Consider the following 27,701-nt stretch of genomic DNA (forward strand, 5'->3'; position numbering starts at 1 on the left):
AAGATCCACTTGACTTTGCATTCCAGGATATCTGTTTAGGTGAGTGATCACATGATTGTGATTATCTGGGTCATAAAGATCTTTTTTGTTTAGTTTTCTGTGTATTCTTGCTACCTCTTCTTAATGTCTTCTGCTTCTGTTAGGTCCATACCATTTCTGTCCTTCATTGTGCCCATCTTTGCATGAAATGTTCCCTTGGTATCTCTAATTTTCTTGAAGAGATCTCTAGTCTTTCCCATTCTGTTGTTTTCCTCTATTTCTTTGCATTGGTCACTGAGGAAGGCTTTCTTATCTTTCCTTGCTGTTCTTTGGAACTCTGCATTCAGATGGGTATATCTTTCCTTTTCGCTTCTCTTCTTTTCACTGCTATTTGTAAGGCCTCGTCTACAACCATTTTGCCTTTTTGCATTTCTTTTTCTTGGGGATGGTCTTTTCTTTTTTTTTAATTTTATTTTATTTTTAAACTTTACAAAATTGTATTAGTTTTGCCAATCTTGATCACTGCCTTCTGTACAATGTCACGAACTTCTGTCTATAGTTCTTCAGGCACTCTCTCTATCAGATCTAATCCCTAGAAATCTGTATACAGGTCAAGAAGCAACAGTTAGAACTGGACATGGAACAACACACTGGTTCCAAATCGGGAAAGGAGTACATCAAGATTGTATATTGTCACCCTGCTTATTTAACTTATTTACAGAGTACATCATGAGAAACGCTGGACTGGATGAAGCACAAGCTGGAATCAAGATAGCTGAGAGAAATATCAATAATCTCAGACATGCAGGTGACACCACCCTTATGGCAGAAAACAAAGAAGAACTAAAGAGCCTCTTGATCAAAATGAAAGAGGAAAGTGAAAAAGCTGGCTTTTAAAGCTCAACATTCAGAAAACTAAGATCATGGCATCTGGTCCCATCACTTCATGGCAAATAGATGGGGAAACAATGGAAACAGTGAGAGACTTTATTTTGGGGGGCTCCAAAATCACTGCAAATGGTGACTACAGCCATAAAAGATGCTTGCTCCTTGGAAGAAAAGCTATGACCGACCTAGACAGCATATTAAAAGCAACAGAGGTCCATCTAGTCAAAGTTATGGTTTTTCCAGTAGTCATGTATGGATGTGAGAGTTGGACTATAAAGAAAACTGAGTGCCAAAGAGTTGATGCTTTTGAACTGTGGTGTTGGAGAAGACTCTTGAGAGTCCCTTGGACTGCAAGGAGGCCAAAGTAATCCATCCTAAAGGAAATCAGTCCTGAATATTCATTGGAAGGACTGATACTGAAGCTGAAACTCCAACACTTTGGCCACCTGATGTGAAGAGCTGACTCTTTTGAAAAGACCCTGATGCTGGGAAAGTTTGAAGGCAGGAGAAGGGGATGACAGAGGATAAGATGGTTGGATGGCATCACTGACTCAATGGACACGAGTTTGAGCAAGCTCCTGGAATTGGTGATGGACAGGGAAGCCTGGCATGCTGCAGTCCACGGAGTTGCAAAGAGTCGGACACAACTGAGTGACTGAACTGAACTGAATGTAATTTTATTCAATTTTAATTGATTTAAATTTAGTCACTACATATGAATAATGACTACCATATTGGACAAAACATTTCTGGAAGGTGAACAGAAAAGAAAATAAGTAAGTGAAGAAATACTCAAAACTATTAGTATATCAGTTAGTTCAGTTGCTCAGTTGTGTCTGACTCTTTGCAACCCCATGCACTGCAGCATGCCGGGCGTCCCTGTCCATCACCAACTTCTAGAGCTTGCTCAAACTCATGTCCATCGAGTCAATGATGCCATTCAACCATCCTATCCTCTTATTATTATTGTATAGGTGAAGATTAAGATACAAAATGTCATAGGAATCCATGCTAACTGAATTGAATATTTCTACAAAATGGCAGTTTCTAAAGGGATATATTAACTTCTGAAGAAATAGATATTCTCAGTGTAGCTATAACAAAAGAAAACATTCAAAAGTTTGTAAAATGATGACTTTGCTAGAGATACTTTGGATCCAAAGAGTTTTATAGGCAATTTTATTCAGATATCAGGGAATAGATTATTCCCATGATAATGACTACGTAAGAGAAAGAATTAGTGGCTAATTTCCTTTATGTATATAATATGCAAAAAAGTCTTAAATAGAATTCTAGTAATGCAAATCTCTTAAGTATAGTACAATAACAATACAATATGACCAAGTAGAATGCATTATTTGAGTAATGCAAGGTGGCTTCAGTATTAAGAAACATTTTAGAGTATATTTCAGATGTCGTATAGACATGACTTTTAAGACCAATGCATGGTTATCTCAAATCCTCACCCCACATCTGTTTCAATCTCTAAAATTCAATCAGTGGATTTTTCAGGGGTTTCTCTATGTTTCTTCTTATTATCTCTGACTATCTTTTCCTGTCTGTTGAATTTTTTCCTACACTTTCTGTCTTGCGGATGTCGACTTATTCTTTTCCAGACAACAAAAGACATAGTTTTTGAATTCTCTCCCCAATATCACTTTTGCAAAGCAACCTGTGTGTGAGATATTTACTCTTACAGAGTGGCGGTTCCACCGCAGTTCCACATGCTGCTGCTGCTGCTGCTAAGTCCCTTCAGTCGTGTCTGACTCTGTGCAACCCCATAGATGGCAGCCCACCAGGCTCCCCTGTCCCTGGGAGTCTCCAGGCAAGAACACTGGAGTGGGTTGCCATTTCATTTAACATAAGCATGGATGTCAGACTTCTATGTTCTTTGAAAGTTCTTCACTTATTTTTGCAAAATATGGTTGCAGCTATATTGCTCTGCCTTCTCTTTCTCCTCTCCTTTTTCCCCTCTCTTTTGTTCTTGCCCTTCTCTAAATTCTGTTCATTTTGAATGAAGAATAATTTAACTCTTTCTTTGTTGTTTCTCCCTTCTCCAACCAACTTCTGTCATATCAAGATATTTTCACCACAAAGTTCCCTAGAGTAAACTTGATTCCATCTGGAAAATAGGTTTTTTTTTTTTTTATTCTCTCATTTTGCTACTAATTTAGCACATCCATAGATGAGAGGGAGACATAGAGGTAGAGAGAAAGAGAGAGAAGAAAAAAACACATGATCATCTCAATAGATGGTAAAGTCATTACCATTAAATATTTTCTTTCTTGCAACAATCACCCAGACAACTAGCTTATAAAAGAAAATTTATAATAAAACTACAACAGAAAATTCTATAGACATGTCTCCTTTTGAACTTGAGAAGCCGAAATAAAGGAGGAGGTCTTGCACTATCAGATAGATACAAAGTTAAAATAAGTAAAATAATGTGATTTGGTTGCTAAAAAAGGTTAATTTAATATGATAACTCAGAAATAAATCCTCACATATCTGAGAATTTAGAATATGTCATCACAGATCAAGTCACATTATTATATTTTGCTGCTGCCCACCCCCCCCCCCAACCTCAGTGTGTATGATATCTGAAATGGAATTAAATTTTCCAATCTCTTTGAAATTACAGAAGATAGAATTTGTGAAATGTTTCTAACACCAAGACTTAGTATATTGAAAATAATAGAGCAGTACCTGTGTAACTGATTTAAAGGTATTCAAAACATTATTAATCCTTTGCCTTCCACACCATCAGTAGCATTTTATTTTAGTGAGCATAAAACTCTTCAACTGGGCTTTATTAGGTTCATTCCAGACCTCTGTACTCCAGCCTCACTTTTTCTACTCCCTGGGAATTTTAGGAGTCTTATACTCCCAAAAGGAGAGAATGTCTACGAATGCCATGTCACAGATATTTTGAGAACTATTGAAGGTTTTCAAGGTTTTTTATCTTTCCCCACCTTTCTGGAGAATTAAATCTCTCTCTCTCTCTTTTTGTAGGACTCTAACTTCTCAGCCTTCTGCCAGCATACTGCTTGTGTATTTTTTTTTATTAGGAACCAAGTTGATAAGTCACTTGTCAGATTTAAATGGGATTACCACATCACCTTGGGCTCCTCCTGCCAACAGTTTATCAAGCTGCCATCATTAGACACACTTTGAAATGAATCTGTAGTTATTTTGGATTTAGAGTCTTCTCACCTTCTTGCCTTCTTGTCTTTTCTTAACCCATTAAACTCATCTTGCATTATTCATGTCTCCCTGCAGCCTGAACCTCCTTTAAAGTGAAGTAGTGAAAATCACCCAGTTGTATCCATCTCTTTGCGACCGCATGGACTGTAGCCCGCCAGGCTCCTCTGTCCATGGGATTCTCCAGGCAAGAATACTGGAGTGGGTTGCCATGCCCTCCTCCAGGGGATCTTCCTTACTTGAGGATCTTCCCAACCCAAGGATTGAAACTGGGTCTCCTGCATTGCAGGCAGATTCTTTACTGTCTGAGCCACCAGGGAAGCAAACATGCAGAAGGTTCTCTCTAGTGTCAGATGGGATGTATCTTTATTCTTATGTAAGGGGATATCTTTTTCATAGTAAAAAATGCAGAGCATTTTGCTGGATCTACACTATGTGTGTGTTTATTGACTCACAAATAAAATACAGTGTGGTGTACCACTCTGAACCCTGGCTAAGGAGAATGAGGATTTTGGATCAAAGCAATTTGTGTCTTCTCTGTGATCTAGGTGACTTGCTCTCTTGGAGTCTTAATGTCTTATGTTCAGTAATGTTTCAGTAATACATCCTGTGGGTTGATTTGATGATTAAATGAAATAATGCTGGTGAAGGCATCATGACAATGCCCAGAACACAGCATTTACTGAACAAATATTGGTTACATCTGGATCTGAGCACTTGTTCTTCTGATAAGCTCAGTGGTGTGTATGCTGACTTTGTGATTCTGGAAGGTTTATAAGAGATCTGAAGTGTTCATAGGGTACACAAAAAGTTGTCTTTGTGAAGAAAGAAGATTTATGGCAGGGGTGGAGGGGGTATAACAGGAAAGGAGGAGGTTATAGGCATTGGATAAGAGTCAGGAACAAGTCAAAGGAGAGACGAAAGCTGGAACGGGGAGGGGAGGGGAGGGGAGTGGAGTGAGCAGAAGCAGATGAGATGGAGTGGGCTGAATGGAGTTGCTCTCCTACACCTGAGCCACAGTATTTTTGGTACCCTGAAGGCTTAGTTTATCTATGATTTCCCTCATGGGGTTTTTGATATTATTGAGAGAGACCTGTGTGACTCTGTTTCCATGTTTTTGCTTCTACTTAGTCAGAAGGAATTTTCATGCTTTCAAAGTCAGCTGAAAATAAATTAGAGCAGGGGAGTTTTTATTTTTCATTTTGCCAGAGCAGACCATTCCAGTGTCCCTGGAGATGGCTTTGCCCACATTTGTGGAGAATCAGAGGAGACGTTCTCTCCCCTTCTTGTGGAGTTCAAAAAGGAACTAGATGGGATGCCCACCGAACTTTTTTGTCCATTTCAAAGTCTTGAACCATTTCTCTTGACCATATTTACTGGGGAGGGGTAGGGGAAAACCAATTCATTTTTCAAAAGCCTGGCTCTAGTCTGAAGCAGTCAGAGGCTGCCTTGCATTTTTCTGCCTCTCCAAAGTTTTTTGAGGGCAAGGGTGGTGTAATAAAAGTTTCCATATGTCTTGAAGCATCTGACAGAGCTCTGAGTGCTCCACACTTTCCTGGAGTGTTGGGGGTCACAAAAATACTAATACATCCCCTTCTGTGGATGGTTGGCGTGTTATCAATAGAGTCATGCCCCGGGCATAGCCACTGTTTTGAAGCCTTCCAATTTTGTGCTGTGTTGTTCACCTAAAGCAGACTGTTGTCAAAAATTTACCTTCAGAAAGAGATTAAAACAGATAATAGCAAAATTCTCCTCATAATGCTTTACGTTATGCCAGCTTCCTGGATCTCCCTTGGGTTTGTGCCGTAGGGCCAGGTTATAGATGATAAGACACTAATGAGCTGTTATAATTAGATCCTTGTGGATGGAGCCCAAGTTCTACTTAAATTACAGCTTTTATCAAGTCAGATAATGGCTGGAACACTCCAGGACAGGGCTGGGGCTTTGGTATTGCCCTTCTCTAAAATGTTTATTATTATTTTAGTTTTTAAAATTATTGTTTGGTTTCAGTGAGAAGGGTAATTTTTCCCCCTATGTTATCATGCTATGAAAATTTTCTTATCTCAGTCACGATAGAAGTACTTGCTGAAATAAGAGTATTCTCATTTGAATCACATAGTCATCATCTGTGTGCTTCCTCTTCATGAATATGGAGGAGATCTTTGCTTATATTTTCTATCTTGAAATGCAGCTTTGCAGAATACGATTCAACTCTAGGCCCATGCACTGCTCCACCTTCAGCATTTTCTAATGGCATCACAGTCTACCTTGCTGCTTAAGCAGAAACCTCAGTTCATCTTGCTACTTCCCTCTTCTTCATCCTCTACACCCAATGACCAAATCCTACTGATTCTACATCTCTTAAATTCACCCATTTCTCCTTCATTATCACTAAGCTTTTCCAAATCCCTCATTTTCTCACGGCCAGTTTGTGTTTTGGCTGATCATCCAATTCTAGACTCTCGCACACTTCCCAACTGGAACGTCCTCTGAATTGCTGGATCCCAACATTTTTTTCTTTTGAGCAAAAACTATCCAGTCTGCCTTTTTAAGTTAAAAACCAAAACAAAACAAAAAAGAAATCAAAGACTATCCCAAGAGAGCAATTGTTCTCTGGACTCTCAAAGGTCAAGAGAAACAGGCCACTTCCATTTGTTTCCCAGAATATTAAAAAATGAGGAAATACCAAAATAAATTATAAAATTTTCGTGTGTTATAACTATGCACTTAAGAATTAATAATTTTAGTATGAGGAAACTATGCCATGTAGTTATGCCTTTCACAAGATGAGTGGAAGATTTATTAAAATACCAATTCCTAGTACTTTATAGGTGGTATTTTTTGGATAGGGGGAACACCTTTATGTTAATGTGATGAGCATACCTATAACATTTAGGAAAGCATTTGTCTGCAAACAACTGAAGACCTAAGACTGTAATAAGTAGGTATTTATACATCTCACATCTAGGAATCTGCCTATTTATTGTAATTGCGTATGGGCTGATTCATCCCAAGGGAACCAGTGTCATTCATTTTTATATTTCTAGAGCCCAGAATGGAACCTGGCATATTGAGGGAAATCAAAATGTGTCTATTGAATGAATGAGCTTCCCATGTGGTGCAGTGGTAAAGAATCTGCCTGCCAATGCAGGAGATGTGGATTTGCTTTCTGGGCTGAGAAGATCCCCTGGAGGAGGAAGTGGCAACCCACTCCAGTATTCTTGCCTGGAAAATTCCAGGACTCAGGAGCCTGGCGGGCTACAGTCCATAGGGTCACAAAGAGTCAGACCACGACTAAGCCACTGAGCACGCACATACATATTGAATGAATAAATGAAAGAATGCAGGGAAATGGGTGGGGAGGTTATTCAGTTAGGTAAAATTTAAGAAAACAGGCTGCTGCTTTTTATCTCTCTCCTAGAACCAGAACTTTGTTAACATAGTACCAGACCTGCATTAATAGGTCCAGATCTTCTTAAGATATGTGTTGAGGACTTTTAAGCAGCTTTTAGGAAAAGCTGTCATGTATTTCAGGAGTTTGAGGGTTCTGTTTCCTGCCCGTAATGTGCTTTACTTTTCTCCTGATTGACACAGAAGCAGTTTGGTTGTGGGACACCCCCCAAGAGGTCAGTTGTGACCATGGTCATTAACAGAGTTGTTTTCAGGACTTCTCTGGTGGTTCAGTGATTAAGAGTCTGCCTACCAATTCAGGATTCATGGGTTTGATCCCAGGTCCAGGAAGATCCCAGATACCATGGAGCAGCTAAGCCCATGGGCCACAACTATTTAGTCTGTGTTCTAGAGCCAGGGAGCTGCAACTGCTGAGCCCATGTGCCCTAGAGCCCGTGCTCCGCAACAAGAGAAGTCATTGCAGTGAGAAGCCCGCACACCACCAGTAGAGAGTAGCCCCCCACTCACCGCAACTAGAAAAAAGCCCAGCAATGAAGACCCAGCACAGCCAAAAATTAATACATTTTTAAAAAAAGTTTTAAAAAAGATTGTTTTTGGATTCATGTGTGTCCTTGGTGAAGGTTCAGGAATCCTTGTGAGATGCTCCCTTCTGTGTGTAAAGTTCTTTTGCTCTTAACTGCAGAGACAGCCTTCAGGCACAGTAAACTGTGGTGATTTCTTATGTTGAGGGCTGTGGATGGCTGGTCAGGGAGACATTCCTGTGAGCATACAGATCTATTCTCTACCCCACCCATCACATGCATTTTACTTTAGCTGAAACTGCTCCTTATTCCTCCACGCACACCTCTTCATACCCCATAATGAGTCTTTGAATGAATTACAAAAATGTCCTTCTTCTGCATGGATGGGGTAGGAAAAGCCAACTCCCTCTGCATGGACACAGTTCCATGGGTGCGTGACTTGGAGACCTGACATTATATCTAAGCAAAGATAAAGGTTTTCTTTCCTCTGAGAGGAGTGTAACCAGCATTGACCAATGGTAATTGGTTAATGATAATAGTCATGCCCTCAGTCTCTAAAAAAATTACTTGCTCATAGACTTTAAAACTAATAACGATTTTTATTATTTATTTTAAATATTTATTTATATTTTTATAAATTTTAATTTTATAATATTTTTAGATTTATAGAGAATTTGCAAAGATGGTACAAAGAGTTCCCATATATCCCCTTTTAGTTTCCCCTATTTTTAAGCTCTTATATGAGTATGGTATATTTGTCACAATTAATGAACCAAAATTGATAATACATTATTATTAACTAATGTACATGCTTGATTGACATTTCCTTAGTTTTTCCTAATATCCTTTCTGAGTTTCAGGAGCCGGTCAGGATACCACATTTAGTTATCAAATCTTCTTAGGTTCTTCTAGGTGGTTCCAGGTTTTCAGACTTTCCCTGTTTTTTGATAAGCTTGCTAGTTTTGAGGAATACTGGTCAGACGTTTCGCTGAATGTCTCTCAGTTGAGATTTGCCTAATGTTTTCCTTATAACTAGATTGTTTTAATAGGCTTTATGATTATTTAGGTATGACAAGGCCAGAGAATGACTGCCATTGAAAAGATAGTTTGTTGATCTTCACAGATCCCCCAAGAGGGAGTACATGTTATACCACAGAGGCCGCGCTGGAAGCACTGGGGTTGGTGTGAGGCAGAGGGAGGAAGGGACGCTGGGCAGGAGTCTTTGTGTGGTTTCTGCAGTAAGGACTGGTTCTGCCGGGTGAGCAGGCTTAGGATTGGCTAGTCTGAATAATGTCAGTGGGCTCTGGGGCATAGGGACTGTCCCTAGCTGTCTGCTACCTGTCTTGGGTCATCGGGGCAGGTGGGTAGTGGCTCAGGATGTGGAAACTTGGTAAGGGAAGTGTCATGCTTTGGACTCTGGTTTGGTTAGTTTGTTTCTGAAAAGCATACCCCTGGGAAGGGGACTCTTCTTGGAGAATTGGGGCGGGGGGAGACGAGGGAGGGAGGAGGCCAAGGCAGGGTGGCTCAGGGATGTGATCTGGTTTTCCAGAACAGAGCATGTCTGGGGTATGCATGTAACACAGGTGTCTTACAGAACAGCCTACAGAAGCTAGAAACATGCTTAATACATGGGGTTCTATATTGTGGGGTAAAGTGCCACTTTCAATCCATCATATCAAGGGTACCTGATATCCGTATAACTTATCTTTGTTGATATTGACCTTGACTACCTTGCTGATCGGACTGTAATTTGTGGCACTGTACCTACTTCATGTCTGCCTTGAATGTTCATCTCGTATGTTTGGAGTGTTTCTAGGGTAGGATATTGATTAACGTTCAGTGTCGTTTTCCTTGAGTCTTGAGCTTCCAGAAGAATGAACCTGCCTATCGTGGGTTCTGGCTGTCTTTGGGGTGGGTGTCTCCATAGACTAGAGGTTTGAAACTTGGGTCTTGGGCAAGATAAATTCATGGGGAGACTTGTGTCTGACCATCCTCCGTGCATGCATGCTAAGTTGCTCCAGTCGTGTTAAACTCTTTGTGACCCCATGGACTGTAGGCTCCTCTGTCCATGGGATTCTCCAGACAAGAACACTGGAGTGGGTTGCCATGCTCTTCTCCAGAGGATCTTCCCGACCCAGGGACTGAACCTGCATCTGTTACGTCTCCTGCATCGGCAGGCGGGTTCTTTACCACTAGTGCCACCTGAGAAGATGTCTGAACATCCTACTGTTCTCTAAAATGGTAGTCCTGTGTATACTTCCAATTGCTGAATAAACATATCAGTGAATACTGACAACTGTCAGGAGTTAGAGTTGATTACCACTGAAATGAAACAGAATATATATTCGTAATACTTAGCTGTCTGTTAAGATACTCAAGAGTATGAACCTATTTTTGTATATAAATTTAAAAAATCCTGGTTACTCCATAAGTTAAAATCTTTTGGAGTCCTCCGATGTTGGTGCAGATCATGAAAAATATGTCAGTGTCACTGCTCTGCTTTTGAAAATCCTGAGTTGGGCAAGGCACGACATGGAGTTGGTTGGTAACTCACCTGCATCCTTTTATTTTTCTCCTCGTGCTTCAGGGTCTAAGTCGCAGAACTGTCTGTGGAACTCCCTCATCGATGGGCTCACCGGGAATGTCAAGGAGAAGCCACGGCCTACAATTGTCCACGACCCCCGGCCACCTGAGGAAATCCTTGCTGATGAATTGCCTCAGCTCGATAGCCCGGAAGCCTTGGTGAAAACGTCCTTCAGGTTTGGTGGATTGCAGCTCAGTTTGTTCCTTCTTGTTTGTGTGTGCAGTGATTTCAGTCCAGTTGGACGCATCGTCAGCGTGGCCAGAAAATTACCTCATTTCCTTGCACTTACTTAGACTTGATGAAGAAGTGTTGGAATTAGTGCTCACTGGACTTGTGGCTGGATTTCCTGAATGTAGTGAGGACTGTATCAGTAGTTAAGTTGCTGTTGATACTTAATTGGTATTGGCATCTAAATGCTGAGGCAAAGAATTTACTGATACTGGCAATTTGAATGGGATTAATGAGTCTTTTGCTTCAGAGGAGGTTGAAGCATGGAGATAAGCACACAGAGAAAAAGCATGTGGTGGGGATGAATTCAGCCGGGTGCCTTTAGCGTCCCTTGCTGGGGGAAGAGTTCTGGTTATGAGAGATGTGAGGGCTGTGGGGTCCTGAAAGGAAATGGGGGATCTTCTTGTGTGGTTTCCCAGGTGGCTGTTGACTCTGTTCTTATTCATCGTTTGGTGCCTCTTCTCTCAAAAGTCTCTTGTGTTTTCTTTTCATATTGTATTCCACTTTTGTCATAATTGTATTTGTATTAAATAACAATAAGTCTGAGTATGGATGTGGTATAGAAATGATTTTTTTTCCCTCAGTGGGTCTTTTCAACTCACTTTTGGAATACATGGTCATACTGGTTTCAGAAATGAAGATTTAATGATTTTGCCAGCCTGCCTTCCTCCCTGCTTCCCTTGTTACCCTAATTTTACTGCTTTCATTTTTCTCTGCATTGTCTAAGACTCTCATACCCTCCACATGGCTAGTAGAATGCATGAACTTCCCTTTTCTTCCCTCATAGACAAATCAGACAAGATTTGGAGTCCAGGAAATACATCTGAAAACTGTGCTCTCCTTTGCATGCAGGTGATGTGTGTAATCGCCCAGTAAAAGCCATTTCATTGTGCGAAGGTTTTCAGTGTGGACTGAATTACAGATGAGTTCTGAAAAGGAGTGATGAATAGGGGGTTGGATTTCTTTATATAACGTGACTGATGCAGTGGCGGGACCAGAATTGCAAGGCAAATGCTTTTCTTATTCCTCATAAGGGTTTGGTTACTGCATTGTGAGGTTTAAATAAAATAAAACCCACTCAAGTAGAGAGAATGAACCTGCAATTCTCTGCAAGTGGCTGTGAGGGAAGAGGGGAGGGTGAATGGCTCTCGTGGTCTGTGCGTTCCCATCTCCAAGCATCTCTGGTGCAGTCAGCCCCTTTGTATTCTGTCTTCTGGTAGCTATGCCTTCCACCCCAAACCAGGTTCATGGTCTTCTTCAGTGAATGGCTGAAGAGTTGCTCTTATGAAGAAAACATCTTATTTGCTAACCCAACTCCATTACCATCATCCCTTCTCTTTGCATCCCCTCCGTGCTCTTTAATAGAGAAACTGTACTGATGGCCATGAACTTCTTTTGATCCACTAGTTGTATTATGTGTCAAGGTCTCAGTTCCAGAAAGAGATTAAGTTATAAGTTTGTTAAGATCAAGATTTACTTCTGGTTCCTTGTAGTGCTTTGGTGTGGTTGGTGTAGTGTTTGGTGTAGTGCTTTTGGTGTGGTAGGCGTATTTACACAGCAGGTGTAGATATGCCAGTTGTTTAGCAGTGGGAGCCAGAAAGGTATTGGCATTTGTTATTCATTTATTGGTCTCCTTAATGCAACTCTGCTATCCTGGAACCATCCTTTCTTTCAAGGAAGATAGTTGATTCCAACAGCTATGTTAGAGGGTAAGTATTCTCTAATGTAGCAGTCTTTAACTGTGGTAGTCATATCAGTTGTGAGATTTGTTGCAGATAAATTATTATAAGCCAAAGATGGGAACAGCTTGCTTATCGAGAAATAAATTTGAGCAGGATCAAGGTTGCCCTTGTAATAATGCTGCTTGTTTTCTGTACGCCTTTGGATTTCAGAGAAGGAGTGAGTTATAGCTGGATTGTAAATAATGCTGATAGGAATATATCCCTGTGTGTTCCCCCACCTCACCATTTACTCCAGGAGTGAAAAAACATGAGAACTGCTGACTCCAATGTTAGTGAGTCTGGGAAATCTAGGAAGACTGGTGTGTTATACTCCTAAACTTCAGGGGTGCATCTCTGATCAGTGCTCTCAACTCTAAGATAACTTCAGTGTAGTCATTCCTTTGCTGAGATTGAGGTGTTGGGTTCTTTTTTCTGACTCTGAAATTCAGAGCCTCTCAATCACCATGCCTTGTGTGTATGTGTGTGTGTGTGCTTTGGACACATTTATACACAACCCCACACCCCGTTAAGGGATCCAGGCATGTGACTGTGAACATCCTGCCCTTTGCAGTTCTGCAGAGTTGTGTTTACTGTGGAGGAGCATGTGATTCTCATGAGTTGGCATCGTCTGCCCTCATAGCTTCCCTGCAGGAGCGTTACTACTGAGCAACACGGGGTAAGGGGTAACTTCGCTTGCTCTCTTCTCTTTCTCCTTCTTCACACATGGAGGGCATTTGGAAATTTGGGGCCACAAAATATGGTCATTTTTTTTTTCTCCCTGGGCAAGGAAATGCCTCTTTATCAGTGCTGGAGTTGTTCCTGTGGGAATCAGACCAAGGGACCCTCACTGGGACCCTGATGCTCAGCTACTTCCTCCTACAGGAGATGCTCTGTCCTAAGGGCACCTCTTCCATCAGCCTCTGGAATGAGTGTATGTGGTAGGTGGGGGCATCCGCCCCAGGCAGCAGCTGGGGACACACCTGCAGGCAGTGGTTGGCGGCCGTCTCCTGCTCCTCCACGCCTTTGAGTAATACACACAATGTGAATTATATCAGACTTGGGTTTTGTGGCTCCAGGTGTAGACACTGTGGGCTCTGAAAGCTCATGAAGCCTCTGGCATGAAAAGTCTGCTTTTAAGACTGAGACTTATGAAAAGAAGAAAGCAGGAACCATAACTAAATAAAAAGACTTCATTGTTTAGGAAGTAGACACTCCTGGGAACTGCACCCGAGATGCCTGTCTTCCTTTTTCCTCACCTCTTGTTCCTTTGAACCTTGTTCTACTCAGGGTTTTCTTAAAAGAAATGAGAGAATATGCTGAAACTGGAGCTTAAGGAAGACAGATTGCTCCAGCCAGTCTGATTAGTGACAGGAACCTCAGGAATTACCACTAGAGGACCCAAGAGAACAGGAAAGAGCGGCTGCTGAGCATCCTTTTCTCCCCAGCTTCTAGTGTGCACGTTTGCCAAGGTGGGACCTGGCCCAGATTGTACTGAAAGTCAAGGAAACCCATGTTTATTGAGCATTGACTGTGTCTAGGAACCGTCCATTTGTTTGCTCATTTAATCTTCTCAAATACAAACAAGATGAGTAGTGCTATTCCAGTTGTACAGGTCATGAAACTGAGTCCTAGAGAGATCAATTAGCTTACCCACAGCCATCCAGCAGGAGGCAGAGCTGGAAATTTCAGTACAGTCTGCCTGGTTCCAAAACCTTACCCTCTCCAGTGTGTTCCACTATCACCACGCCACCTTGACTTTCCTGCTCCTGGGTTTGCTCGTGGTGAAATAAAGATGGCATGATTGGCTCTACTAATTTGGATGTGCAATTTGGATATGTAGTGAGGCTTATCCTATGAGACTGACCCTGTTCTGTTGCACTAAATCCTTTTTCTAGTCCAAATTTATATTTTTAATCCACTTATTCTTCTTGGGTAGGAGCCCTTTAAGGCAAACTTTGTGTCCAACAAATTCCTTGAGGGATCCTATTAAATGCAGATCCACATTCATTAGATCTGGGTTGTAGCCTGTGAATCTAACAAGTACCCAAGTAATGTGATGGTCCAAGGACCACCCTCTGAGGAGTGAGTCATGGGCTTTGGAATATCACAGGCATGAATTTGCACTCTGTCTTCTAAACTATGTGATTTGAGTTATGACTTTGATTCTCAGTTGCCTTATTTTACAAATGAAACAGTGAAATAACAATATAATGGCCTTGGGCCCTATAGCTGGTATTAAGTAAATGATGAATAAGACAGACCCTAATTCCTTCGCTCTTCCAGGTTTCAAAACCCTCTTTAGGAGCGGATTGATCCTCCACACCTTGACCCCTTCTTCTGTGACTGGGCTCTGCAGTGAGCCCCAGGCTGGGAATATGAGCCTAGTAGGTACTTTGTGAGCAAGACCAGCCACTGATCTTGCCTTTGTGGGCAGTAGTGGAAATTCTGAAGCCAACCAGTGCATTGGCCAATTCAGTTATTAGTGCTTACCTTGAATTATGGGACTCAACATAGACAGAGTTGCCAGGTTTGGGGAATTTTGCATTTGGAAGAAGAGCATGTTCACTCCCTGGAGAATCACTGGGGGTTTGATGAGCTTCTGTTCCCACGTTGAATGGACTTATCTGGGTTCTGGCAAAAGTGTTCCTGATTCTATACATAGCTTATTGAGAATATGTTCCAGAGAGCAGAATTACATTGAGCCAACACCCTTGGCTGCAGATGAGATTAAGTTCTTGTCAGATCCCATTTAATGGATTATGTTTTCATTGCAGAATTACATTTTTGAACTCATCCTCATTTTGGCTTTTGGCAGTCATTTTTCCACCAGGGGCTGTGGCCAAGAAGCCAGTTTCTAACTTGATTACTTTCAGGAAATGTGCAATCTGGCTGATGATACAGTGTGGCATGGGGTAGCATCCCCTGTAGCTTTGGACCCCACCCTGGGATGAGTCATGGGTTAAAATTCCCAATTAGCTCATAGGAAGTCTGCTCACATGTCTTTCTCTATAACCATATGTTGGTCACCCACTGGGAACTTCGGGGACCCCAACTTCTGTGACTTGTGCTGCCTCCTGGGAGTTGACATTTTTCTTCTCTAGTCTTCACTAATCCTAAGCAGTAGACTCTTGCTCAAATCTGTAAAGGGGAAAAATGAAAGAATGAATTCTGATTTTTTTTTAAACTCAGTAATTTCTGTTGTAACTTTGGCTTCCCATAGGGGAAATATTGATATTTAGGCTTTTCTTTATAAGCAAGTTTTTATAGACAACTTTTTCAGTGTTGGAAATTGACAAAGCATATATTATGTAGACACTTCCATCTGCATTCTTCCTAGTCCTTCCGTTGGTATTTTGGGAAAGTGGGAGTTTGTCTTTGTGGTGGCCTTATGAATGCACCTTTCCCATCTCTGACCACAGGGAACATGCTTCACCCATGGTCCTGGCTTCTGCATGAGGATATTTGTCCCTGTGATGGTTCCGTCTGTGTTTCTCAAGGGCACTTTCAGCCAATGACTGAGAGTGCCAGGGGTCCTAAGGGTGACCATTCCTGGGAGACATGGGTCTCCTCTGACAGGGACATCTGCTTGAGAGCTCCCCAATGACCTCCGTGAACTTTCTTTAGAATTGCACTGTGATCTAAGATGCTGCCACCCAGCCTTCTTCCTTCTCTACTTCACTGGGAGTCAGATCTGCATCTCACCTTTCCCTACCTCTTTGGCTTGTTGCCCATTTTCTCTTTCACATGTTTCCCCCTGATAAATTATTTGCATATCTAATCCTTCCTTGGCACTTGCTTCTTTGAGGGCCCTGGCTGACGCAGTCTCCCACTATGCTGTGATCCTCCACTGGCCCACCACTGCCTGCTCTGTGCTGTGGACACAGCTTCCAGGCTACTGGCCTAGAAATCCTGGGCCAGTTTCTCTACTTGATTTTATAGTTTATATTTGATGCTGCATCTTCCCCATGGGCTCTAGTAGTGAGATGAACGTGGGGCAGGCCACAATTTTTTTTTTCTAGTGTTTTGTACTTTTATTGCTCACTAGGGACTTTGTTCGGAGAAGGCAATGGCACCCCACTCCAGTACTCCTGCCTGGAAAATCCCATGGATGGAGGAGCCTGGTAGGCTGCAGTCCATGGGGTTGCTGAGGGTTAGACACGACTGAGCGACTTCACTTTCACTTTTCACTTTCATGCATTGGAGAAGGAAATGGCAACCCACCCCAATGTTCTTGCCTGGAGAATCCCAGGGACGGGGGAGCCTGGTGGGGTGCCATCTATGGGGTCACACAGAATCGGACACGACTGAAGTGACTTAGCAGCAGCAGCAGCAGGGACTTTGTTAAAACATTGAGATTAACTAAAGAAACTACAGCCTAAGAAGGGAGCATTTAAAATTATACCCCAAATATAATTGTTTCATTTGTACAGGGAGATGCTGAAGAATGCCGGACATTGTATAGATGGTTTGCCAGCCAGTGGACCAGTTTCCAGGGCTAACTTCCACTTGAGAACACATCCTTTTTCAAGCCAGACACTTTCTCATCAGGCTCTTGTGGAAGCCAGGTTTTCATTGACACAAATGGTGCTCATCTGGGTGTTCTCAACCTCTCAGTCTATGCCTAAATCAGAATAACCTTTGGCAGCACATTTAGCAAAGTGTAAGTCAGTCATCCTAGGATAATCCCACTGAGAGGAGTGGTGGGGAGAGGTGTCTTCAGAACTGTTTGGTAGGGGAGGGGCTGGGATCCTCCTGGAACCTCCGTCTCCATTGCTGTGCCAGTGTGCAGTCTGGGTCAGCCTCCCATGCTTCCTGATGAGCAACAGGAACTTCTGTCATAGGTCACATGGAAACCTGAAGTGTGCAGGGAGTCCCTGAAGTTCTGTCTAAATGAAGGAAGGCCTCTGTCTCTCTCTCTGGCAGCGCTTTGTATCCCACTGGGGTCTGATCATGATTCTTAGGTACTTCTGGGTCAGATGGTCTGGCATTTAATCCTTGGCTACTTGGGCCCCATGTCAACCTCATGAGCTAACTTCCCAGTCATGAATTCAGGTAACTTCTGAGGTTAGGCCTCAGGAGCTTGTGGGGACCTCTGGGGCCTGTCCAAACCACATAGAACCCAAGAGACAATTTGGGAAACTAAAACCCAGTCTTCCTGTACCTGACTTTACTGGCCACAAATGTGGACCTTCTGCTTAATGGGTGGATGTCCTTCTAGAAAGAGAAGATGAAGTCTCTCCCCTGCCTTGTCTGCCTTGGTTTCCCTTCTCCCTATAACCCCCCCCAAATATGAAAAACTGGGCCTCTGGCTCCCTGCATCTCTTATGTTATAACCCCCCTCTCTTCCCTGGGACCAGGCTAAGTCTTGATGGTAGATGAGGTAAAGAGACAGATTGACCTAACTGATATGGGCCTCTACCCTGGGAACTACCTCAGAAGCACCATATGTTATGCCTTACAAACTTTCAATGATGAATGACTTTACCTAATTTTTCTGTGGTAAAATTAAAGTTCCCTAAGTAAAAACAAAGCAAAACCCTTTGAAACTGTGCCCTGAAGTAATGCATGTCTGGATATCCCTTGATTGGTGATTGGTCCCTGTCTTCGGAGTCGGGGAACCTTGGCTTACATTATGAACTTCACAATAATGTGACCATATGTTTTACTCAGTAGAAATTTTTGTTCCCATTTTCAGCCTTAGGACAGGGTTTCTGCCCTTGCTAGCAGGAGGGGGAAGGTTTCCTTCTCGTTGACTCTTTCTCGTAATAGATGCTCTCTTCCCATTAAGTGTTCAGTGCATGTTCTGCAGTCATATCCCATGCCTAGTGCTAGAACCACACGATGTGAACTGAACCAGTACATAGTCCCAGCCCCTGGACTTCACAGGGATCAGTGACCATGTTGAATGGCACTTGGTGTAACCATGAAACAGGCCAGCCTGGAAACGTAAAGCTGAGGCCAAATATGGCAGGGCATTGTTTACCATCAGAAGAAGATTCAGTTTTATTCCAGGCAGAGATCTTTGGAGGCTTTGGAGATCTTTGAGGAAGCAGAAAGAAAACAGCATATTTTTTTATGATTAAATTACAGTGTTAGGATTTATATTTTCATGCCTTGGTCCTCTTTACATAGCACGTCAAAACTAATGTTTCCTGGCCTGCAGCAGAGGTGGAATAAAGGGGCTGGAATAATGGAGCTGGAAAACAGCATGGGATTTAAACACCTATGGAGAAAGGGCATGGAAAACCTGGGGAAGAAACTTTTGAAAATATGTTTTCCCTCATGGGTATGAACAGGGACCAGTTTTTTCTATTACTTCTAAATGCAGTAGTAGCTAATGGTTATTGATTAGACATCCCCAAAACTGTAGTCTAGCTGTTCCCATTTATTGATTACTGTTAAGTACAGCTAGAGGTGAATTTGCTAAGATGAATTAGACTCCAGAGGCCAGCTTGGTTGGGGAAGGATGGTTGTTTGAACAAGAGCTGCAGCATGCTTGTCTTCCTTTGGAAGAGGTAATGATTCCAGCTTGGGTGATGGGGTCAAGTGTTTGAATGCAGGCACACTGAAAACTGTCCAAGAGTGTAACTCGTGCACACTCTACAAAGTTAGAAACAGGAAGATATGAATCAAATAGCAAACTTGGATTATGGATCCAAACCTTGATCTGTTCATCAGTTTCATTGTTTGAAAATGATCCAGATTGAGAATTAGAAAAGGGATATATGAAGGGAGCTGAATTACATTTATTAAATTTTGTGTTTCTTCACTGTTCTGTTAATTATTATCTTTGACCATGTCTGGCCATGTCAGGGTTGAGTTTTCTTTGTCGTTGGGTTTCCATGGGTAGCACTGAATTGGGCTTTTGTGTCTAGCTCTAAACCAACTGGTAGGTACCTATTAAATATATTGTTTTTCAAAAATGATTTTTGATAATTTTTAAACCTTCAGAGAAGTTGTAAAAATAGGAAAATGAACAGCTGTTTATTTTCCACCTAGAGTCACTTGCTTGCTTGCTATCTAATCAGTCTATCATCTATTTACCTTTGTTTTTTCTGAATCTTTTAACCCTAACGTGTAGACATTGTGGCCTTTCGGCCTCAGCTTGTATTACTTAAGAATGAGACCATTTACTTACACAGTGTAATTACCAAATTCAGGAAGCTTAACTTTGATATAATACTATTTTCTGATATACAGCCCTGCCGGGAGCCGGCGAGAGGCACTCCACTCATGGCAAAGGTCATGAGGAAGGAGGCTCAGCATATGCAAAGGTGGGATCGAGCCTCAGGAGTCCCCTTGGATATTCTTGAGCATCTACCCAAAAAAAACCAGAGTCTGCCTACTTTATTGCTTTGTGCTCTCACCTCTGACTTTATTGGGGGCTGTCCCCCACCACCATCTCGCTCTCTCTGACAAAGAGATAACTTACAGCTCCAATTAATAAAGTTCCTGGGCGTTAGGAGTGTTTAAATCCAAACCCCTCAGATAGCTCTCTAACTCGCCTGACAAGTTTACCCGGACTCCTACAGCTATGCATACAATTGTTTACAGTCTCTCAGCCGTGAGAGGCACGGGAAGCTTAAGATATTCAAATAGCTTAGAGCCTCTCAGAGAGTTAGAAACTGTCAGAAAAAAACTAGTAAAAGATTTCATTGATGAGCCAATGCTTGCTGCCAAGTTTCCACATCCCCTGTATTGTATCCTTGAATGTGTATTAATTAATATAGTTGGTATGTAGAAAAAATAAGTAGTGGCCTTGGTGTTAGCAACTTTAGACCCTTAAGGTAATAAATTTTTTCCTTTGTTGTAAACCCACTGCACCTCTGCCCTATAGGAATGTAACTTTATCTAACACCTCCGGAGGATGGCTCCAAACCTTAAAATAATTACTCTTAGAGAAAATAAGTCTTACGGTTGACAAACCTTTGTCAAGAGTCATAAAATGTTAATAGGCCTTCTGGCCAGAAGATGATGTAAATCACCTAAACCATTTGTATAAGATAAGTTTGCAGAAAAGAAACCCTGGTTTCGATAAGGATCAAAGACTGCTGACTTTGTATGATTTCACATCCCCTATTATCCTCTATGTGCAACTTAGGGTATAAAAGCCCCTGTTGAAAATAAAGCTGTGGGCCTTGCTCACCGAAGCTTGGTCTCCCCATGTCTTTCTTTTTCTCAGTTTCTGGCTGAAGTTTCCATCTGGAGCGCGGAGGTCCTCTGCGACCATTTATTTGCCTGGGCTTCTAAGACCCACTCGAGAAGGTGTCTAAGATGGGGCACCTTCCGCTATTCGAGAGGGTGCCTGCGGCCTCCTTGGTCAGAGCTAACCTGGTGTCACAGGTTATATTGATTTTCCACGTAAACCAAGCTACTCAGCCTCTTTTCTCCACTGAATTTTCCTACTGAGCTATCCTCATTCTATTACTCTTTATATCTCTATTTAATATTTAAATAAATCGCTCACGCCGTCTCTCCTTCGAATACCCTGGATCAGCCGGGGCTGGACCTTAGTACAGCCCACATTCAGATTTCACCAAATGTTCCAATAATGTCTTTTATGGCAATCATTTTTCTCATCTAGAACACTTTCCTGAAGCACGTTATGCTGATTGTCATGACTCTTTAGTTTCATTTAATTTGAAGCCATTTTCTAGTCTTTGCCTTTCATGGCATTAACATCTTGAAGCAAATGGCTCATGTGTTTTGCACTGCAGAATGTTCCTCCATTTGGAATTGTCTGATCGTTGCCTTGTGATATGACTCAGGTTATTCATGGTGACAGGACTACTATGTAAGTGATGTAGATGTTGTGCCCTTGGTGCAGCAATAGGAAGAGGATTGTCGCTTGTCCCATTACTGGTGATGTTAACTTGGATTATTTCATTGTTTGCCCCAACATGTCCACAGTAAAGGTGCCAGTCTGCCCTTTGTAGGTAATTAGTTATCTGTGAGGAGATAACTTGGAGATGATGTAGATGATCACTTTATTTATTTAATTAATTAATTACTTATTGGTTGCTCTGGGTCTTTGTTGCTGTGTGAGGGCTTTCTCTAGTTGCAGCAAGAAGGGGCAACTCTGTTGTGGTGCATGGGCTTCTCATTGCTTGGCTTCTCTTGTTGTAGAGTGCAGGCTCTAGGCTTGTGTGCTTCAGTAGGTGCAGCATGTGGACTCTAGAGGGAGAGCTCAGTAGTTGTGGTGCATGAGCTTAATTGCTCTGTGGCATGTGGAATCTTCCCGGATCAGAGGTCGACCAGGGATGGAACCCATGTCCCCTGCATTGGCAGGTGGATTCTTATCCAGTGCACCACCAGGGAAGTACAGTGATCTCTTTCTTAAAAAACCTTTATGCAATGGTTTTAGCATCACTTGATGTTTCTTGCCTGAATCAATGATAATATCTGACTCTATTGTTCTCAATTTATTAAATGGCATTTGATGATAAATAAGAGTTTCCCCTTCCTCCTTCTCTTGCTCCTTTTCTGTATTGTAGTATTAATATGGACTCTGGATTTTTCTTTCATCTGATGTTGTATAAGCCATTATATCTTCATCCTACCTGGACCCCAGGGGGGCTGTTTGTGAGAGAAAGGACACAAAGGGGGTTGGTATGAGCAGTGCTTTAGTCTAAAATGCATCAACCCTAATAGGCAGAAATAAGTTTGACTTGGAATGTAAAGAAGTGTATCAGCAAATCCAAGCTCTTATCTCCTGTCCTGCCAGAAGGGATTCCATGGGGTCCTTTCATCTGATGGAAGGCTGTATTTTGACCTGAATCTGCTGGTGCCACTGGAATTATAAGAAATTGCAGCGTGGTGAGAGTGACATTGTTTTCCCATCAATTTGCCATGAAGTGAGAGGACCAAATGCCATGATCTTAGTTTTTTGAATGTTGAGTTTTAAGCCAGGTTTTACACTTCATGGCAAATAGATGGGGAAACAATGGAAACAGTGACAGACTTTATTTTCTTGGGCTTCAAAATCACTGCAGATGGTGACTTCAGCCATGAAATTAAAAGATGCTTGCTCCTTGGAAGAAAAGCTGTGACCAACCTAGACAGTATATTAAAAAGCAGAGACATTACTTTGCTGACAAAGGTCCATCTAGTCAAATCTATGGTTTTTCCAGTAGTCATGTATGGATGTGAGAGTTGGACCATGAAGAAAGCTGAGTGCCAAAGAATTGATGCTTTTAAACTGTGGCATTGGAGAAGACTCTTGAGAGTCCCTTGGACACCAAGGAGATCCAACCAGTCCATCCTAAAGGAAATCAGTCCTGGGTATTCATTGGAAGGAATGATGCTGAAGCTGAAGCTCCAATACTTTGGCCACCTGATGTGAAGAACTGACTCATTGGAAAAGACCTTGATCCTGGGAGAGACTGATGGCAGGAGGAGAAGGGGATGACAGAGGATGAGATGGTTGGATGGCATCACCGACTCTATGGACATGCTGCAGTCCACGGATCTCAAAGAGTTGGATATGAGTTATTGTCTGAACTGAACTGACAGTGACATAGAGTATGTTGGGGGAGGCATTACTTAGCCATAGAAAGGAGTTTGAATGTATTGTCTGGACTTCTAACTAGTCTCCAAGTCTTTTATCTCCCCCTTTTCCTGCCATGTTGTGCTGCTGCTTGCTTTCAGCTTTTGTAGCCCAGCGTCTGATGTCTGTTCCAAATCCCATGGTCCGAAGAGTTGCCTGCATCTTATGACTGATGGGTATAGTGGGAATGCCTGAGCTCCGATTTTAATCCCAGCTCCATCCCTCATCTGCTCTGTGACCTTGAGCAGGCAATTTAAGCTGAGCCTCAATTTCCTCATCAGTTTAAAGGAATTAAATTGTTTCTTCCAGGGGTACATGTGAGAAGTCAAGAGGGCCGTGCTTGCCAAGCAGTGTTACTGTGTCAGCAAGTGCTCTATAGCAGTAGGTAATGTGCAGTTCACTGTAGACCCTGTGTTGTGTGAAGATGCTCACGTTATCTGGCTGTCCCTCAGGTGTGTCCTTTAGTGTGAAAAGCCACTCTGACACCGGGGACCTTTGAGGCACCTCGCCCTCTCTTAAGTTTCTCTCATTTTCCTCTTAATTCTTGTCTAGTCCCATTGTGTGTAATAACAGTAGCTAACCTGACTGAAGATTTTTGTGCCAAGCAGTTTTCTACACACTTTACATGCTGTCTATTCAATTTCCCCAACAACCCTGGGAGATTTTATAATTTTTATTGCTTTAATTTTACAGACGAAGAAACTGAGATGTAAAGAAGTTAACTTGCTGAAGGTCATACCACCAGTTGGTGGGTCTGGGTGGGATTCAGAGCCATACGTTCTGGCTCCAGAACCCACATATAACCGCTAGACCACGCTGCCTCCCTGGTCTCGCATGGAGTGGGTCTGGATTCTCTGGTTTTATTGCTGGTGTGGATTTGCTTTCAGCTGGGCTCCTGCTTCTTGCCTACTTCCCAGTAAAGTGCCAGCATCAGCCTACTCTCTTCATTTCCTGACGTTTCCTCATGCCTGGGGTTGACTCTTACTGCATCACCAACTGCCCTGCCTGTCCCTGCCTCCTGTAGTACATAGCTCAGCCTGAAAATGCAGCTTTAGCTGCTGGGCCGGAGAACTGGAAAGCTTAAGACTCACTGCTCTCCTGGCTGTGAGCTCATATGCTTGCTATCCATAGGCCTCTTCTGTGAGCTTGTCACCAGCATCCCCCTGCAGTCTTGCCAGAACTCTGTCTCTGGCAAGTGAACCATGGTGGCCATGAACCTGGTACTGGGGCCTGGTAGAGGCAGATGGCTTAGAACTGGGACTTAGAATCAGGCAAAACTGCGTTTCTCTCCCAATTCTGTCACTTACCACCTTGGGAAGGTTACTCGACTTCTCTTGGCCTCAGTTTTCTTTCTGCAAAATGGAAACAGTAGTGATGGGAGGATGAAATTAGAAAAGTGTATGGAGAAACACTTAGCATAATAACTAGTGAAATCTGAGTAAGGTCGTAGTTTAGGTAACTGTACTGTGTCCATGTCAACTTCCTGACTTTGATAACACACTATGGTTGTGTAAGATGTTGTCATTAGTGGAAGCTGGGTGACAGGTACATGGGAACACTCTGCACTGTTTTATTTTATTTTATTTTTATTTTTAAACTTTACAAAATTGTATTAGTTTTGCCAAATATCAAAATGAATCCGCCACAGGTATACATGTGTTCCCCATCCTGAACCCTCCTCCCTCCTCCCTCCCCATACCATCCCTCTGGGTCGTCCCAGTGCACTAGCCCCAAGCATCCAGTATCGTGCATCGAACCTGGACTAGCAACTCATTTCATACATGATATTATACATGTTTCAATGCCATTCTCCCAAATCTTCAACTTATTGTGTGTCTACAATCATTTAAAAAAAGATTAAAAAAAATTTAATGTAGTCCCAAATCTCAATTAATTGTAGTTTAAATTATAAATTATCAATCACTAGATGTGTCCTTTAGTACTGAGAATTCAGTTATTTGACTCAAGCTCAACTTTTTGAGGGGTGGGTGTATGTGTGTGTGAGAGAGAGATCTAAGATAAAGTAAACCAGACAAATTCTAAAATGATTTTCCCCTTTCTAATGAATGACATCCGTGGTGTCAGGAGCAACCACAGATGAATCCCTGTGTGCTGTAGTTTCATTGTCTCCCAGTTGAAAACCTTGTCTTTTACTGCACTTAGTAATCTCTGTTCTCTTCAGATTTATTACCTACTTTCTATTTCAGTGGTTCTTTATCCAAGCTGCACAGTATACTCATGGCTGATTAAACCAGCACCCCCGGGGTGGGGCCTGGAGAGCTGTGTGGTTTGAAAGCGTCTTTGGTTCTGTGGAGTGCTGCAGGCCTGGGGACCACTGTGCTGCCTGCACGGCGGGCTCTCCTTTGGCCCCCTCTGCCTTCGGCCTTCTCCTACGTCCACATTGCCTTGGCATATGCTGCTTCCACAGGGCACCATTTTTCTAATGAGCATCAGGGCCTTTCCTGACCATGGTTGCCAGGTAGACTTTGCCCCTTATCCTTATAGTATTTAGTATTATAGTATCTGGAGCGGATGTCTGGAGTTCTGGAATCATCACTGAAGGAGCCCTCCCACCCCTTGAGATGCCATATGTCCGTGCCATTTTAGATAACTGAAGTGTCACCAAATGTCCCTTATGTTGTGTTTCTCCAAAAGCCAGTTTATCAGAATGCAGGCGACATGTGTGTTTTCTCTGGGGAGTGTGATGGGTGGAAGTTTTCAGAAGGCTGCTGGGCACTGACTACTTTTGCTATGGTTTCAGTGGCTGACGTGTTTTCACCACCTTCTGAGTAAACTCACTATGGGACCTTGTCTTAGTCACCAGTCCTTTATTCGTCTTTTGTAGGATGAAGTTTTGTCATAAAAAGAATATACTTACCTTGTTGAACATTTGATGAAGGGTGAAAGAAAAAAAAAAACAAACCTGAATACAATCCCTGCTGTCATTTTGGCATTCTTCCTGAAGTCTTTATAACTAAGCCTTCTTCTTATCGTCATAATTATAGTGTGGATACAGTTTCATATCTTAATTTTTTTCACTGAATATTTTAAGCATTTTCCTAATTTGCCACATAATGTGCATGCACATGCGTGTGTGTGTGAATATATGTTGGATGTTTAGGTTGTCTCCAAGTTTCTCATTCTTTACAGGAATGCTTTGGTAAAAATTCTCATGCACCTAGAAATTCCCATATTTTAAACTGTATCCCTAAGGGCGGGCAACTAGAAATGGAAACACTGGCTCTCTTGCATTGCAGGCTGACTCTACTGTCTGAGCCACCAGGCAAGCCCATACAAGCAAAGTGAGGTTCAGACTCCTTGACTCTTAATGAACTGTACCAAAAGAGGAGCCCTGGGTCCCCCTTTCAGTGGGACTTCTTCCAGCAATTCCAATCCTTAGGTTGAGTGGGATGGTGCTCTTATCTAACAACGTTGAATTGACCATTATTACTATTTGTTTCAGGATGCCTTGTCCTTTCATTGAAGTCATACAGGGCCACTGCTGATGACTTTTGTGTCTTTTGATGACATAGTACTCACAGGAGTAGTACAGTCACTTTTTGATTGGCTCCTGGTAGATGTCAATATCATTTCTCTCTTACATACAAGCAAAGTGTGTGTTAGTTGTTCAGTCATGTCCAACTCTATGTGACCCCATGGGCTGTAGCCTTCCAGGCTCCTCTGTCCGTGGGATTCTCCAGGCAAGAATGCTGGAGTGGGTTGCCATTCCCTCCTCCAGGGGATCGTCCCAACCCAGGGATCCAACCCAAGTCTCCTGTATTGCAGGTGGACTCTTTACTGTCTGAACCACCAGGGAAGCCCGTACAAGCAAAGTGAGATTCAGAGGAATCAAATCACTTGCCCAAGGGCACACAAATGAGAAGGAGCAGAGCCAAAATTAAACCTGAATTATTTTGGCCCCAAAGCCTGTGTGCTTTCCACCCCACTCCCTAACCCCTATCTGGAAACAGGAGCACAGAGACTAGAGTCATAAGTTGTTCCTGGGGGGGAGGAGTTGAAGAGGAGAGGAGAAGGAGAAGAGAAGAGGAGAGGAGAGGAGAAGGAAGAGAAAATCTTGTATGAATGATGTACATAGAGTAGAGCAGAACCCACACCAAAGAGAGAACACTTAACAGAGTAAATAAACCTTAACGGGTAAGTATGATACAGACACATACTGATTTCTCGAAAATACATTTATTCTACATCTGAGCCTCACCTGGGAAGACCCTTTGTTTTTGGATTCCAAGAGACCTGGGTTCACTGGGGTCTCTGGCATATGTCACGCAGGCAAACTACTTAATCCCAATCCTAAGCCCCAGCCCCAACATTAGTTTCCTCATGTGCAGAATGGAAATGATCATAGTTATACTTCGTGGCTATGGTGAGGATTAAATACAGTACAGTCTGTAAAGCTCAGCACAGTGCTTGATAAAGTGCAAATGTTTGTCCCCTGATACTAGGAGATGATTAACCAATACTGCAAATGAAGGAAACCTTGACCTTTCATGGTTCTCACTAAGGACTTGGCCCTATTCTAAGTGTTCTTTTAATGCTAATGATAATCTTTTGAGATAGGTACTACTACTAGTATTGCTCATTTTACAGATGGGAATACTGAA

The 27,701-nt window shown here is 42.4% G+C and overlaps 1 protein-coding gene across 3 annotated transcripts in view; it reads left to right on the plus strand.

Annotated features, from left to right (window-relative positions):
* Positions 1-27,701, plus strand: part of PDE1C (phosphodiesterase 1C) — a 566,144-nt gene that overhangs the window by 137,814 nt on the left and 400,629 nt on the right. For all 3 annotated transcript variants that reach the window (XM_055590470.1, XM_055590471.1, XM_055590468.1), the window contains exon 3: positions 10,588-10,759. Coding sequence is in view for 2 of the 3 variants with exons in the window: in XM_055590471.1 (XP_055446446.1) it covers positions 10,588-10,759 (172 nt within the window). In the remaining variant the exon portion in view is untranslated. The remainder of the gene's footprint in view (positions 1-10,587; positions 10,760-27,701) is intronic.

The sequence above is a fragment of the Bubalus kerabau genome, chromosome 8, assembly GCF_029407905.1.
Source record: "Bubalus kerabau isolate K-KA32 ecotype Philippines breed swamp buffalo chromosome 8, PCC_UOA_SB_1v2, whole genome shotgun sequence".
Taxonomy (NCBI): domain Eukaryota; kingdom Metazoa; phylum Chordata; class Mammalia; order Artiodactyla; family Bovidae; genus Bubalus; species Bubalus kerabau.